We start from the raw sequence: 13,238 nt of genomic DNA on the forward strand, positions 1-13,238 counted from the left end.
AAGTGTGTAATAAAGTGTAGAATTGTTTTCAAACGCGCCATTTACTATTACTACATATACGTCCTGTTCACGATGTCCCTGGGAGCAAAAATATAACGTTTCTGGGGCGACTAGCATGGGATCTGCATGAGTTATATGTGCGATACAGAGGACGTCCTAGGGACATTCTACCAAGGATCATCCCATGCGGGAAAGTAAATAATATATTCCTTAAATAGCTTTTTAAAAACTTTTAATTTACAAATAGAAATATCATTTAATACTTAAAACTACAAGGATCTTGTCTATACTACGTACAATAACAGAATATCTGCTTTTTGGTTCTGACCTCTAGTTAAATGCATACTAATGACAGCTTAATTATGTTTGTTAAAGATACATCCTGATATGTAAATGGGTTCTTAACTATTGGTAAATACAAATGTTTAATGTGGTTCAGGATGAATCACATAACTGGAATAACGGGGATCAAAATAGAACGTCCCACGGATCATTTGTGTTTGCTGGGTAAAAATTGAAAAAAGAGACAAGAAAAACAACCTTAGAACACTGGCAAGAGAGATGGAAAACAGATAAAGGCTGGGGCAAAATCTTTATCCAAAACATAATCGTATGGATCGACATGAAATTTGGTGAAACAGACTACTACATAACCCAGGTACTAACAGGACACGGCATTTTCTTCTCCTATCTAAAAAGAATAAAAAAAACAAGAAAATGATACATGATGGTTATGCAATAAACCTGACACACCAGAACACACAGCCTTCGAATGCGCCAAATATGAACATCTCAGAGTAATCGCAAGAAATATCTGCCACAGCAAATTAAACATTAGTGAACTCCTAATAAAGAACAATAACAACTGGAATACAATAACAAATATGTTAAGAGAATTCATGAAAATAGAAGGGAAAACGAAACCGCAATAAACATAATAAATAGTCAGCGATAAATAATACAAAGTATACGTAAGCATAGACCCCCCTTTAAAGTAATGCCTTACAGGCGGTTCCAAGCGCGCACAGAGGAAATAGTTTTAGCCGGTCGACGTTTCCTGGCTTGGAACGTCATCCGGCACACCCCTCGGGCGCTAGATCACCAGCCCGGGGCAGTCTGTCCAACAACTAGCGTGAGCATGGCAGTCGAAAAGTATAGTGGTAATTCATCCAGGATCTTTGAATTTGCGCATTGGCAGGGCTTCGGACTTAAACCCAGTAACTGTTTTGCATGCGGTTGCTAGAAGGAAGAAACCTGGGGCCCAGGTAAGTCTAAACATTACATAGGTAGAAGATAAAAAAAAAATTTTTAATCATTTTCAAGCTTACCCACTATATAACTTTAAAGTAGAGAAAAATATTTCTCTTCAACATTTAAAAACATTATTATAAGTGCCTGACATTAACTTGAGTATTTCCTAATTCGTTTGCAAACAATTATGTTTCAACCAGCGATGAACTGTGTAAATCACTTCCCAACGTGAATTTCTTTGCTTCCCTTATTGAAAATAAAAAATAATCTTAGAACAAATGTAAAATCTTTACTCGTAAAATAATTTGATGACAACAGATATCATCTACCTCAAAAGAAAAGGATATAGATAAAATTTATTAAACATTCATTCATATACGCACAAAGTTGAAACGTGAGTCAAGTTCAGGAGAGTCCCACTCTTCCATTCCTTACCAGATGTTCGGGGTTGCTCTCTTTGCCCATGACCTAAATAAGCGCGCTAAGTCGTCCATAAGCTGGGCAGTGCCCTAACATGGACATTCCCGAGCCGGTCATTTTTTTTCCGGTGAGGTTTGAGAAATGCTCTCCGGATACCCAAGAAATAATTTTTTTTTCAGTTTATTAAAGCAAATATTTCCAAGATTTATGGCACTTTTAAACCAATTTTAATCAGTTTACAATTTCCATCTGGGGTGACTAACAATTGACGCTACTTGAAATATAACATTTCTAAAATATTTTTGAATCCGGAAGAATTTAGCACTTATTAATGACCACATGTGAACCGCCGCTTACACGATTTAGAATGACGTCTAGAATAATTATTTAAAAATAAAAAATATCATATATTTAGACACTTAAATGGCGCTTAATAAATAGTTAATAGCAACATTAGGAATCAAAATTGGCCATGTCCACTGATCCATTCCATAGCTCGCTGTCGCTTTCAGCATCCGCTTCGTGATCAGAGTTTGCTCGTCTTGAACTGTAACTGTTTTCTGTTGTTGAATAAAACCTTTCCCTTCGCTCTATATTGTTTAAACCTACAAAAAAAATGTAAAATATTTCAAGTTGTATTTTTCAATATAATTTGTCGACCTTCCGTTGCTCTTTGGTTTTGAGGATCGAGCCTCATCGCTATTGTGTAATTATTGAAGGCCTCATCGTCTTTTTGCAAGTTCGCATAACATTCTCCTAAAAGCTGATGCAACTTTGATGTGGGTTTTTGAGTGTCCAAAGCCTTTAACAGTATCTGAGTTGCCTGGTCATACTGTTGCTCTCGGATTAGCAAATCTGCTAGCATATAAACTGCATCCGTATGGCCTTGCTTGTCCTGTTCAACGACTTTTTCCAAAATTCGACGAGTATTTTTCATCGTGGCCAGTGGGTCTTTTAGAAGACAAGATGCATGTAACTGAAAATGTTTGAAATAGCTCTTTTTGTTAGGTAGCAGTAGCAACATACGCAGTAAGCTTGAGGCGTATAGTTTAATACTTTACACGCGTGCAATGCCATGGATTCCGCTTCTCTTAGCCGGTTGGAATTCAGGTAACACAATATCAAACATTTGTGAAGGTCATATCTAAAAGAATAAGCTACAAAGTGTTTGGAAATGAGTGGGCCAACAAATACAGAGTGGTTCAAATTGAATGTATTTCATGTAGTTTTGACTCTCATCACCCTGTATAGATTCAACTATCTATAGTTCATCCAACTTCAAGACGAATTATCCCAAATATTTCGTGCGTTTTTTTTCATGACTAGTACAGTAGTTATGGTCGGTATTTAACGGAACCGCTAAAATAACAGCGTCCCAAACAGCTAGCCGATTTAACCGGTTGTTATTGGAACTGTCACATAAAACCGAAAAAGTGGTTCGCACCAATACAGAACCGATGCGGTACCATTGATCTACAATCTATCTCGTTGCAGCAGTTTCAGTAATCATTTGTCAACGGAAAATATATTTAGTTGCGCGTTGCCTTGATGATTGTGTTTATGTTTATCACTTTTGATTTATAAGAATTACTGTTCAGTTTTCCAAGAACCATAATCGTTCAGATCAGCGAAAAATTGTTTAGTTGCAGCGATTCAGCATTTTTAGTCTATAAGTATTTTAGTTTTCTGACGTTCTATAATAAAACTTTTTTAAGAAAGGGGGTGCTATCATAAACGAGCGAAAAACTAGACTCACTAAAACGCATCTGCAAAAAATTTTAATCTTAAATGTTAATGCATTTTTAAATGAAAGTGGTATTTTTAAACATTTAAACGCATATAAACTGTATATTTAATTTAATCACTGGTTTATTACCAGTTTTTCTCTTTAAGTAGTTACTTCTGACCCATGTTTCCTATTTTAGAATATTTTATTGTAAGTTTACCAATGTTAAGAATTATTTTTTAAATCAACTAAATGATTATATATCATCACTATTTCTACTATCATCATCATCATCATCATCATCATTGTGCATTTTTACTGAAAAATTTAAAAAGTAACATGTTCCTTTTGAACCGCATTTTGAGATAATAAAATTAAACTCCAGTGCATATTTTGCATAATTCTTGAAATGAGAACTTTTAAAATAGAAATTTCGTTGGTTTCTATCATCGCTAGGAAGCTGAGTTCATTTTCAAGTGATTTCTTCGCGATTCTTTTCCAGTCAGTATATATTTTTAAGAAAAACAAAATTAGATGGGTTACGAATTTTGGTTTTGGGGTTGAGCATTAATCAACGCAGCTGAGACGAATATAAATGGCTCTAAATTTAAAATTAAATTATTGGAAGATCGGGGTTTGGAGCGTTTTCAGCTTAGTTGGTTTGACCCAAAAATGTCAACAATAAGCAGTGAAATGGAACTGCCAAGCGAGAGGAAAGCCATGGATCATCGAAAGGGCAAACACGGAAATGATTAAATAATCACGTTTATTTTATATATATAAATATTTACTTCGGTGCTTTTATTTCCGAAGAGGTGTATGAATATCCAGTTTGCTACTGACATTGTAGTGTGAATTGTGTTCTTAGAATGAAAATATAGAATTATCGTGGCTCTTATTTATGGCAAGTGCGTTGGTTTGTGAAAGCTTAGTGACCTTTTTGAGGATAAATGGGAAGAAAATGGAGGATAGGGCGCCAGCTTGCAAAAAACTGGTAAGAATGATCTCATAGATTAGAGAGTTTGGCTTGAACTGAGTTTAGTTTTCCGACAAGCAACTGCAGTTTTATTAATTCTCTGTGGCTTGCATCTTCAGAGGTGGTTGGATTGAACGCTTACACTGATCTCATGCGATTCCTCGGGCGCAGTCCGTATTTATGCACCGGTTGTGATGACATAGTTTCTGGTTCATGGTTCTTTTTAAAACGTGATTGAGTCAATCGTGATATTTAAGAGTGACTTATATTTTCATGCTAAAGCTGCTATTGCGAGTTGCGTGTAGTGATCATATGTTGCACATGTGGCCCGGCGAAAGAACGAACAAAAATAAAATTATTTTGTTCGTTAATGAAAGCTTGCATTTAGGGGTTCATTTGAGCCTGCATTTTATTTATATTTTTGGAAATCGTATTTCAGTATGCACTATTTATTAATTAGCCGTAATCTGATTGTGTATCGTGTAACTTGCTGTGTATTTTTAAAATATTTTTTTGGGAATACGCTTAGTGATTCTGTTTTGTCCATCTTTTCGAATTGAAATGGGGTTGCACATTTTTTTTCTTTCATAAAATTGATTATTGGCGTACAAATAGGAGCCCTACCATTTTTTTCACATTCTGTCTGATCGTAACAAATCTATCAGCAATCAAAGCTTTAAAAACACACAGCTCGCTGAAACGACGAGGTTTGGCTGATCGTAATGTGACGTCACGAAGCATGATTGTGCTCCGCCACATTCAGCGCTTATACGTGTTTCCATTCTCTAATGTGAATATTGTGTGTTGGTTTCCTTGTTTCTCAAGTATTGTAAGTAAAACGGCTTATAAGTACTGTGTGTACAAGTACCACTACGTCTACACCAGGAAAAACATTTGTAAAAGTGCCATTGAACGAAAAAAAAACGGAAATTGTGGTTGAAAGCAGCGCGGCGAAACTGCACCGATCTTTCTGCAAAAAATAACATTGAAGCCTGTGATGATCATTTCGATGTAAGTTCTCATAAAAGTAATAATATTTATAGGGTTCTTAACCCTATGTGTTCGTTAGAATTAGGTTTCACCTTTGTTTCATTATGTGCAATTTATGTTTATTTTATTTCACAGCTTGAAAAAGACATGGAAAATTTTATGGAGTGGAAAATGATAAGAGTTCAGAAATGAATGAAAAAAGATGTTGTTCCACATAAATTTGCGTGCCAAAAAGACAGAAAATAAAGTAGTGACGCTCCTGTACGAGCCGTGGTTTTGAGAGAAGAAGAAGAATAAGAGATACTACAAAATTGGGTTCTGCAAAAAATTCGCCTTGACAAAACTTTTACTGAACTAGATGATGATTTTGGCCTTTCCGCAAGTACGAGTAAAATTTTTGCAAAATCCCCTCCATTAATTAGCGAGATGTTAAAGACTTTAATAGTTTGAATGCCACCTAATAAAGTTATTTTCACATTATAGAAAAGTTTACGCCATAATCGATTGTTTAGATTGATTTAAATAATATGAAAATAAATAAATTAAATAATATGAATTACAAATGTTTTAAAATTGTTTCTGCAAGTGACGCAGCAGAATCACGAAAAAAATCACATTTACAGGTTAAATTCATAGTTTCATAGTTAAAAAGCAATCACATTCACAGTTATAACAGTGATTTTTAAATCACGCTTTAGCTCATCTCTAGTATGCACCGTCGACAATTTTCACCTTTCAGAACTGCAATTATCTGTTCATTTAACATTTGTTGTATCTTCTGCAGTATTCAAGATCTGTACTGGTCATCGAAAAAAACTCACCCTGTAGTTATTCAGCCCTGTGCTGTATCAGAAATGCTATTTTTAACTGCCTCACGTTATGGCAACTTAACAGTTCAGGATAACATTTTCGATAACGCAGCAACTCAACCGAGGTGTGCTCTAAGAGAACTCCGACTTAACGTGTGATCCTGAAGCAGTTATCTAACAAACAATTGGAAAAAAAATTGGATGCTTAAAGTGAGATGCCCTTATACGAATAGTCTATTAGTTAGAGAGAGTTAACACCGAACCATCGAAGCTTTGAAAACGTATAAACCACATATGCACTTTTTTTTTGGCGGCCCACCTACTACCATACTTGTCTTTGTCTATAATTTGCATTCACTTTCAATTTCGTTCGTTAATGTTTTTGACCTATGTCTTAAACGCTTTCAATGGAGCATCCACAGAAGAGGCAAAAAAACAACGCACAAACAATTCGAGAATTTTGTAGAGTTTTCGGAGCAAAATAAAGTTTATTTTCAAGACCAATTGCCAATTGTTCTAATAAATCCAATCAAAGAGGATGCAAACTTGAATTATAGTGTGTGTAATCGGGGTTCAAGTTTAGTTTGGGTTAATTCTTCTAAACTTCAACCCCGATTATACCGATTATACACATTATAATACAAGTTTGCATCCCCTTTGATTGGATTTTCTTCAGTGTGTACACATCCGCCTCTTTCTGTTTTAATAAAATGTTTCTAAATATAACGTTCTTCGATAGCATGTCGCCTGTTATAATATAACGCTTTGACTGATACAACACACCAGTTTGAGCCACATAACGTGTTTGACGTATAACATGCACGTTAACGTTAACGTGAGTGATACAGGACAGGGCTGATTATCTGCTCAAGTTGAGGCCATTTTTCCTTGTTCATGTTGAATGTATTGAGAGCACTGTCACTGTCACTTTCTAACAGGAACACCTTCTTAAGCGAATACCACTTATAGTACATTATAGCAAATTATAATGTTCCTTGTCGGTTATCGAGCAAGTAAGTAAAAGCAAGATAAAACATATTACCTAAATGGAGCAATCTGTAAAGCGTTTGTACATTGTACAGCTGCTTCTTGATACTTCTTTAAAAAAAACAACGCGTTTGCTCGTAAAAGTAGGGCTTCCACGTTCTTGCCCATCATGCAGGCTTGCTGGCCGAAATATGCGGCTCTTTCGTATTTCTTGAGGAGCAACATGAGATTTCCTAAAACATTTGTTGATAGCTACTGAGTGATTTGCTGCTACAATATTTTTTTCTACCTAAAACCACCCAGTGTTCGTCGGTCCACAAGGAGGTTTCTAAATTCGGTGTTAATTTTTCTAGTTCATACTGATACTCTTTGTTGCCTGAGGCTGCTAAGAGCGTGGACAACAATGCTAGACCCCAGTTGAGATTTGGATCAATTCGAACGGCCTAAAATCAATCAAGGTAAATATTTTAAAATTGGTTATCATTTGTTTTACTTTTTGCAAAAGAGATATCGCTTTGCTATCTTCGCACATGTAATAATAACAATATGCCATGTTAACAGTTAAAACAGTGTTGTCTTTAAGCATCCCATGGGTGTCCAGGCTTTTGTATGTTAGTATAGCACTCGCATAATCTTTTGCAAGAAACTGGGCTTGCGCTTTGATCCAAGTACCTAACCAAGTTATTTCTAATGACACTTCCATTACCAAAGAGTTTACTTCAACACCCTGGAAAATAATTCTGCATTTAAAATGAACTGTTACGTAATTTGAAATCAACCTACATTAACACCCAGTTTAAGTAAAATTTCCATAGCTTCAATGGCTAAAGGGCACTCTCTAAGCACCTCCTTGAAGCACGTTATGGCTAACCTATCCATACCGACATCCTTGTAAATATTCCCCAGTGCCATATAAATCTTAGGTGTTCGTTGTCTAGCTGCTATCGTTTGCAAGATGTCCGCTGCAGCATTTTTCTGATTTAACGCCAGACAGCAACGATATATTTTGTACTTAATGTCCACATCGCTGGCTATTTCGTCTTGGTTTTCTATAACTTTTTTGTGTACGTTTTTCGTCTTGCTTACAATGGTTTTTCTCATTTGGAGCGCTTGACGGTAATGATTTTCTGCTTGTGTAAAGTTTCTTGTTTGATACAACGCATCGGCATAATATAGGGAAATGTGAAATTTTCGCAGCAAAGTGGAGTACTCGGGTTTTTGTTCAATCTCTGTTAATGATAATACGCACTGAAAATATTAAAAACGAATTGAATGAAGCTATTCGAAAAAATTACACAATGTTTGCCTTTGATTGCTAGCACTTCAAAATTAATTAAAATGGTTTCAATACAAAATAAAAAAACCTTATACAGGGTGATGCAAAATTGGCGTCATTCCTCTGGTGGTGTTGTCTGGCGGTGTTTAAGGAGTACAAAAAGTTAGTTTAAAAAATTAATTCTTATTAAAAACTGAGAAATTTTCAAAAAACTATATCAGAAAGACGGCAACAATGTTTTTGAGAAGTGACAATAAAATAAATAAGAGAAGTGACAATAAAATAGGCAAGGAAAAACGGTAAATTCAACAAAATTTGTTGAACGTCATAACGTACTTTTTCGAAATATCAATTATTATCCTCATAACCTCAAATTGATATGTTTACAGTTTACAAATAAAAATACATTTGCGTTTTTAACTCCAAACAAGTTAGTCTCTGTATACCTTATTATCCACTCTTCTCAAGCAGCTTCTCGTATTCGGTTAATTAACTCCTGATCAATTTGTACCGGTGTTCAGTATGCCATTGTTTTAATGCGTCCTTGTGATGTGCGCATCTTACATACGTGGTGAATGTAGCCCTTTCTCGGTATTTATTTCTCTGACTACTCTTGGAAGGCTCTGCTGCAATTATCTCCAATTCTTGTTTCTCTGTGTCTGGAACCAGAACATCTATTGTCGTTCACTATCTTCCTGGAGTTGTCTTGATGACTGAAGCCCAGAAATTGATTTTGATTTGGAATTGAAACACAGTCAGGAAAGTATGTATAATGCTGTCTTCTATCTCACTGGAGTTCACTATCTCCACTGTCTCTAGCCCTTTGTTGGCGTGAGCTATTACAGCTTCTGCTATGTTACTGTGGCATTTCCCCAGAACTAATCACATATCCGCAAATTCGTAAAAGGAGCATCAAAGCAAGTCACAGTTTGACAAATTATTGTTATTGACAAGGGCTATCTTCCTCTAACTATCTGTTGATGACAAAAAACATCAATGTCGCTTTGACTTTTCTCAAAAATTTCAACTTCTTTAATGAAAAATTTTTTCGCGGTTTGAAGCAAAGATCGTCATTTTTTTTCGAAAGCTTCAGTATTCCAATACGCTACCAATTAAACATGGCAACTTCAAAATAATGCTTAATGCAAAATTGAAATTACATTTTCTACTTTTAATATCTTCTATGTATCTATCTTTTTCTCGTACTCTCCAAGTAAGCCCCTAATAGGAGCCCCCTTTGACCCTTTAAAAGGAATGACGCCAATTTTGAATCACCCTGTAAGACATACACACACACAAGCGCTGTAGATACATTGACAATACAGTACAATCTCACTATTAAAAACCAGAGGTTGTCGGATTATTGGAATGTTCGGATTACTTACTGGATTGTAGAGAAAAAATCATAATAAAGTATTTTATAAAGATAATACATACATATAATGTATGTATGTATGTATGTATGTATGTACATATTTGTGTTCTTGTTCGACAGGTTTTATTGTAACTGTAACATATGGCCGTCATATTAATGTTGTGACATCTGAGGGACACATTAGAACTGAATGTCCTTAGAAGTGTGTATTTCGCGCTGTTCCATTCTAAAATGCAGTATGGAGTAACACTTTATCAAAACTTCACTTCAATCATTTAAGAATCTGACTATTTCCATCTGCATATATGTTCAGCTGTATAGTTCTTTACAGTTTACACAATGCACTCCCAGGTGCATTCGTTTAATACTAGAAACGCCAATTTGCAGAGTTTACCTCGCAGGCGACTTGATCTGCGAGTTCACTAAATGTGCGACAAAACCACCTCCGACGTATGCGATGGACGCTGCAGCCGCTAGACATGCGCCAGACGCAAGCATCCATCACACATAGCTTTAAGGCCCATTTATAAACTTGACGTTTGCGTTTGCGTTCGCCGTTACCGTTTGCGTCCAAATTAAAGTATGACATACCAAACTAAATGAGCTCATCTTTTTAGAAATTAGGTTTATAACGGGGCTTTCAAGGCCCATTTATAAACTAAAATATTAAAAAATATACTAGAATTAAAGTATTGGAATACCTAACATCCATTTATAAACACCGTGCCGCTCGATATGAACCAATTTAATTTCTGGCCGATGAACGTTCGTAGAACAGCCGTAGTACTGAAGTACCAACCAATCCAAATGCAGTATTTGGTCGGACCAAATCAGCTGATTCAAAATATACAATAACAACAAAGACAGGTAACAAGAAAGATCTTAGGTTAAAAATTCGACTGACAGCAAACGTAACGGTAAGTACATAAATCGCCTCTTGTAGCGCAACCGCAACGGTAACGGCAACGGTAACGGCAACGTCAAGTTTATAAATGGGCCTTTAGTGAGATTATACTGTATTGGGATGGATTTCGATAACTCGCAATTACACTTTTTTGGACCAGTATTACCACTAGGCCTTCTGTTTTGGAGTAGTTCTACTTCCAGTTCTGTTTATTGCAGGATAATTGTCTTTAATTTGGTGATTTGGTAAGAGTAGCTGGTTTGTCGTTGTGTTTGCCGTTAGTGTCCATTGATGGAAGTATGTCACTGTTTCGTCTGTTAGTGCTTGAAGTTTCGCTGCAAACTTCACTGTCGTTTTGTCGTGCACAATCAGTGCCGGGTCGTCAGCGTATTATAGTAGTTCAAATGTGTTCTGTGAGTATGTAGGTTGATATGTCAATGTGATTCGTGGATTTCGATGTGAGGTGACAGGGGAGACCATTGCTGCTGGCCTTGCTTACCTTTTTACCTTTGCTTAAAAATGAGAGTGGGTTCTCTATGCATTCTTGTAGTTGTGGGGTACTTTCCAGTAGCTTTCGAATTATGAAGGATATTTATTTTATGGTGCTAAGTATAGTGTAGTTTGTATAACAGTCCTTTAGTCCTTTGTGCCAGACACCGTCCAAAGCTTTAGCGATGTCCATAAAACGACATCCTGTTTATTCTTTTGAAGGTGCGTTGTTTGTATATTTTTAGTCAGTGCAAAAAAGGGATAAATAGAGAGGGTTTGGATGTAGTTTATATCAATGAAACTGTGGTTCCAACATGACTGCTGCCCTGCCCATGGACATTGATTGTAAAAAAACACCTGAATAACGTTTTTAAGATGAATTGGACGTTAACGACCCATTCTGTTATATCACGCTTGCCGGATTTAAAACCACAATTTTTTTTCCTGCGATTGTCCCTGTAGTTTTGAACGAGCCTGTATACATATAAAAATTTATTTTATAAATAATTTATTTAATATTATTTTTTAAATATTATATATTACCCAGAATGTGGAGAAAGAAATGGCATTTATAATAACCATATGAAATGAAATTCCTTATTTTGCTATCATAATGTCTACTTAAATAATTAGTAAATTTTTCATTAAAAAATCATAAGTAATACATGTATGTATGTTATTCAAATGGTTCAAACATTGGCCTCTAAATGCGTTTTGAAAGATCCACACTAGAAAATTACTTACAATTTTAATTATGCTCGAATAGAGCTCCTGTTCTTGCAATAGTTTCAGCTGTTTGAGCAACACAATTGAAGTCATATTTACGTTGGTTCTGTTAAATTGCCTGTAATTTTTCTATGAGGATTTCAGTCTTCCCTTCCAAATATCACAGCCTAAGTATATATAAAAATTTAGTTCAAAAATTAATACAATCATCGTGTGTTCTTTTTTGAAAATTAATTATATGCTACCTGGTTTGCTTACGACCTTTAAACTGTAGTTTTGACAAGACGCCGTTTATTTTTAACATAATAAATAAATAAAATTTAGCTTTTATGTATTTTTTGAGCTTTTTTGGTCATTTTTTATTGCTAAATTAAGACTAATTAAAACAAGATCGAAGTAGTGAGATTAGTAATATAATTTTAATGGCCTCTATGGCTGTGAGGCACAATTACTATTGATTCAGAACCTGATTTATTGTTCGTAAATTTTAGGAAACAATCAATAATATAATATTATTGCAGGTGAAGGTGCATCACTTATATCTGGCGGATTTAGGCGTTCTTTTTAATTTTCCCTTAAAGTACACTTAAATAAAGCACATTCAAGGAGAAAAAAATGCGGGTGGCCGATAAAATCAGGCTAGAAAACATTTACAAACTGTAATAAAATATGTACAGGGTGATTCAAAATTGGCGTCATTCCTTTTAAGGGGTGATAGAGGCTCTCTTGGGGAGCACGAGAAAAATATAGAAATTTTTTTTCCAAAATTTCTAGAAGATATTTAAAGTTAAAAATCGAATTTTGACTTTGTTATTAAGCACTATTTTGAAAGTGTTCCATGTTTAATTGGAAGTATATTGGAATACTTAAGCATTCAAACAAAAAAATTACGATGTTTGCTTCAGATTACGAAAATGTTTGATATCAAAAAAGTTCTCTTCTACAATTTTTTGATAAAAAGGCACAGAGGCAATAATGTTTTTTGTGTTAGTTGCAGGTGGATAGCCCTTGTCAATAATTCCAAATCAAATTCATTCCTGGGTTTCAGTCATTTATTGTCTCTATTTATCAATCAAAATACGTTTCGGTGTATTTTTCCACCATCATCAGTTTTTCTAAAATAACAGATAGTTTAAAAAAATTTGTCATTAATTTAAAAAACAACCACAGTTCGATTAATTAATGACAATTTTTTTTTAACTATATGTTATTTTATAAAAACTGATGATGGTGGAAAAATACACCGAAACGTATTTTGATTGATAAATAGAGACAATAAATGACTGAAACCCAGGAATGAATTTGATTT

The 13,238-nt window shown here is 35.0% G+C and overlaps 1 protein-coding gene across 3 annotated transcripts in view; it reads right to left on the reverse strand.

Moving 5' to 3' along the window:
- Positions 1–1,866: 1,866 nt before the first annotated feature.
- The window catches only part of LOC109546503 (anaphase-promoting complex subunit 7), a 14,804-nt gene continuing 3,432 nt past the window's right edge, over positions 1,867–13,238 (reverse strand). The window contains exons 2-9 of one of the 3 annotated variants that reach the window (XM_019917478.2): positions 11,948–12,096; positions 7,943–8,407; positions 7,653–7,886; positions 7,449–7,602; positions 7,215–7,392; positions 2,728–2,815; positions 2,332–2,647; positions 1,867–2,276 (exon numbers count right to left, since the gene is read on the reverse strand). In XM_019917478.2, the coding sequence (XP_019773037.1) occupies positions 2,125–2,276; positions 2,332–2,647; positions 2,728–2,815; positions 7,215–7,392; positions 7,449–7,602; positions 7,653–7,886; positions 7,943–8,407; positions 11,948–12,022 (1,662 nt within the window). In that variant the 5' untranslated portion in view covers positions 12,023–12,096 and the 3' untranslated portion in view covers positions 1,867–2,124. Of the gene's footprint in view, positions 2,277–2,331; positions 2,648–2,697; positions 2,816–7,214; positions 7,393–7,448; positions 7,603–7,652; positions 7,887–7,942; positions 8,408–11,947; positions 12,097–13,238 lie in introns of all 3 variants that reach the window. The other 2 variants (XM_019917477.2, XM_019917480.2) reach the window with 2 other exon arrangements.

The sequence above is a fragment of the Dendroctonus ponderosae genome, unplaced genomic scaffold (genome assembly GCF_020466585.1).
Source record: "Dendroctonus ponderosae isolate FM_Combo_2020 unplaced genomic scaffold, Dpon_F_20191213v2 Dpon_F_20191213_2, whole genome shotgun sequence".
Lineage (NCBI taxonomy): Eukaryota > Metazoa > Arthropoda > Insecta > Coleoptera > Curculionidae > Dendroctonus > Dendroctonus ponderosae.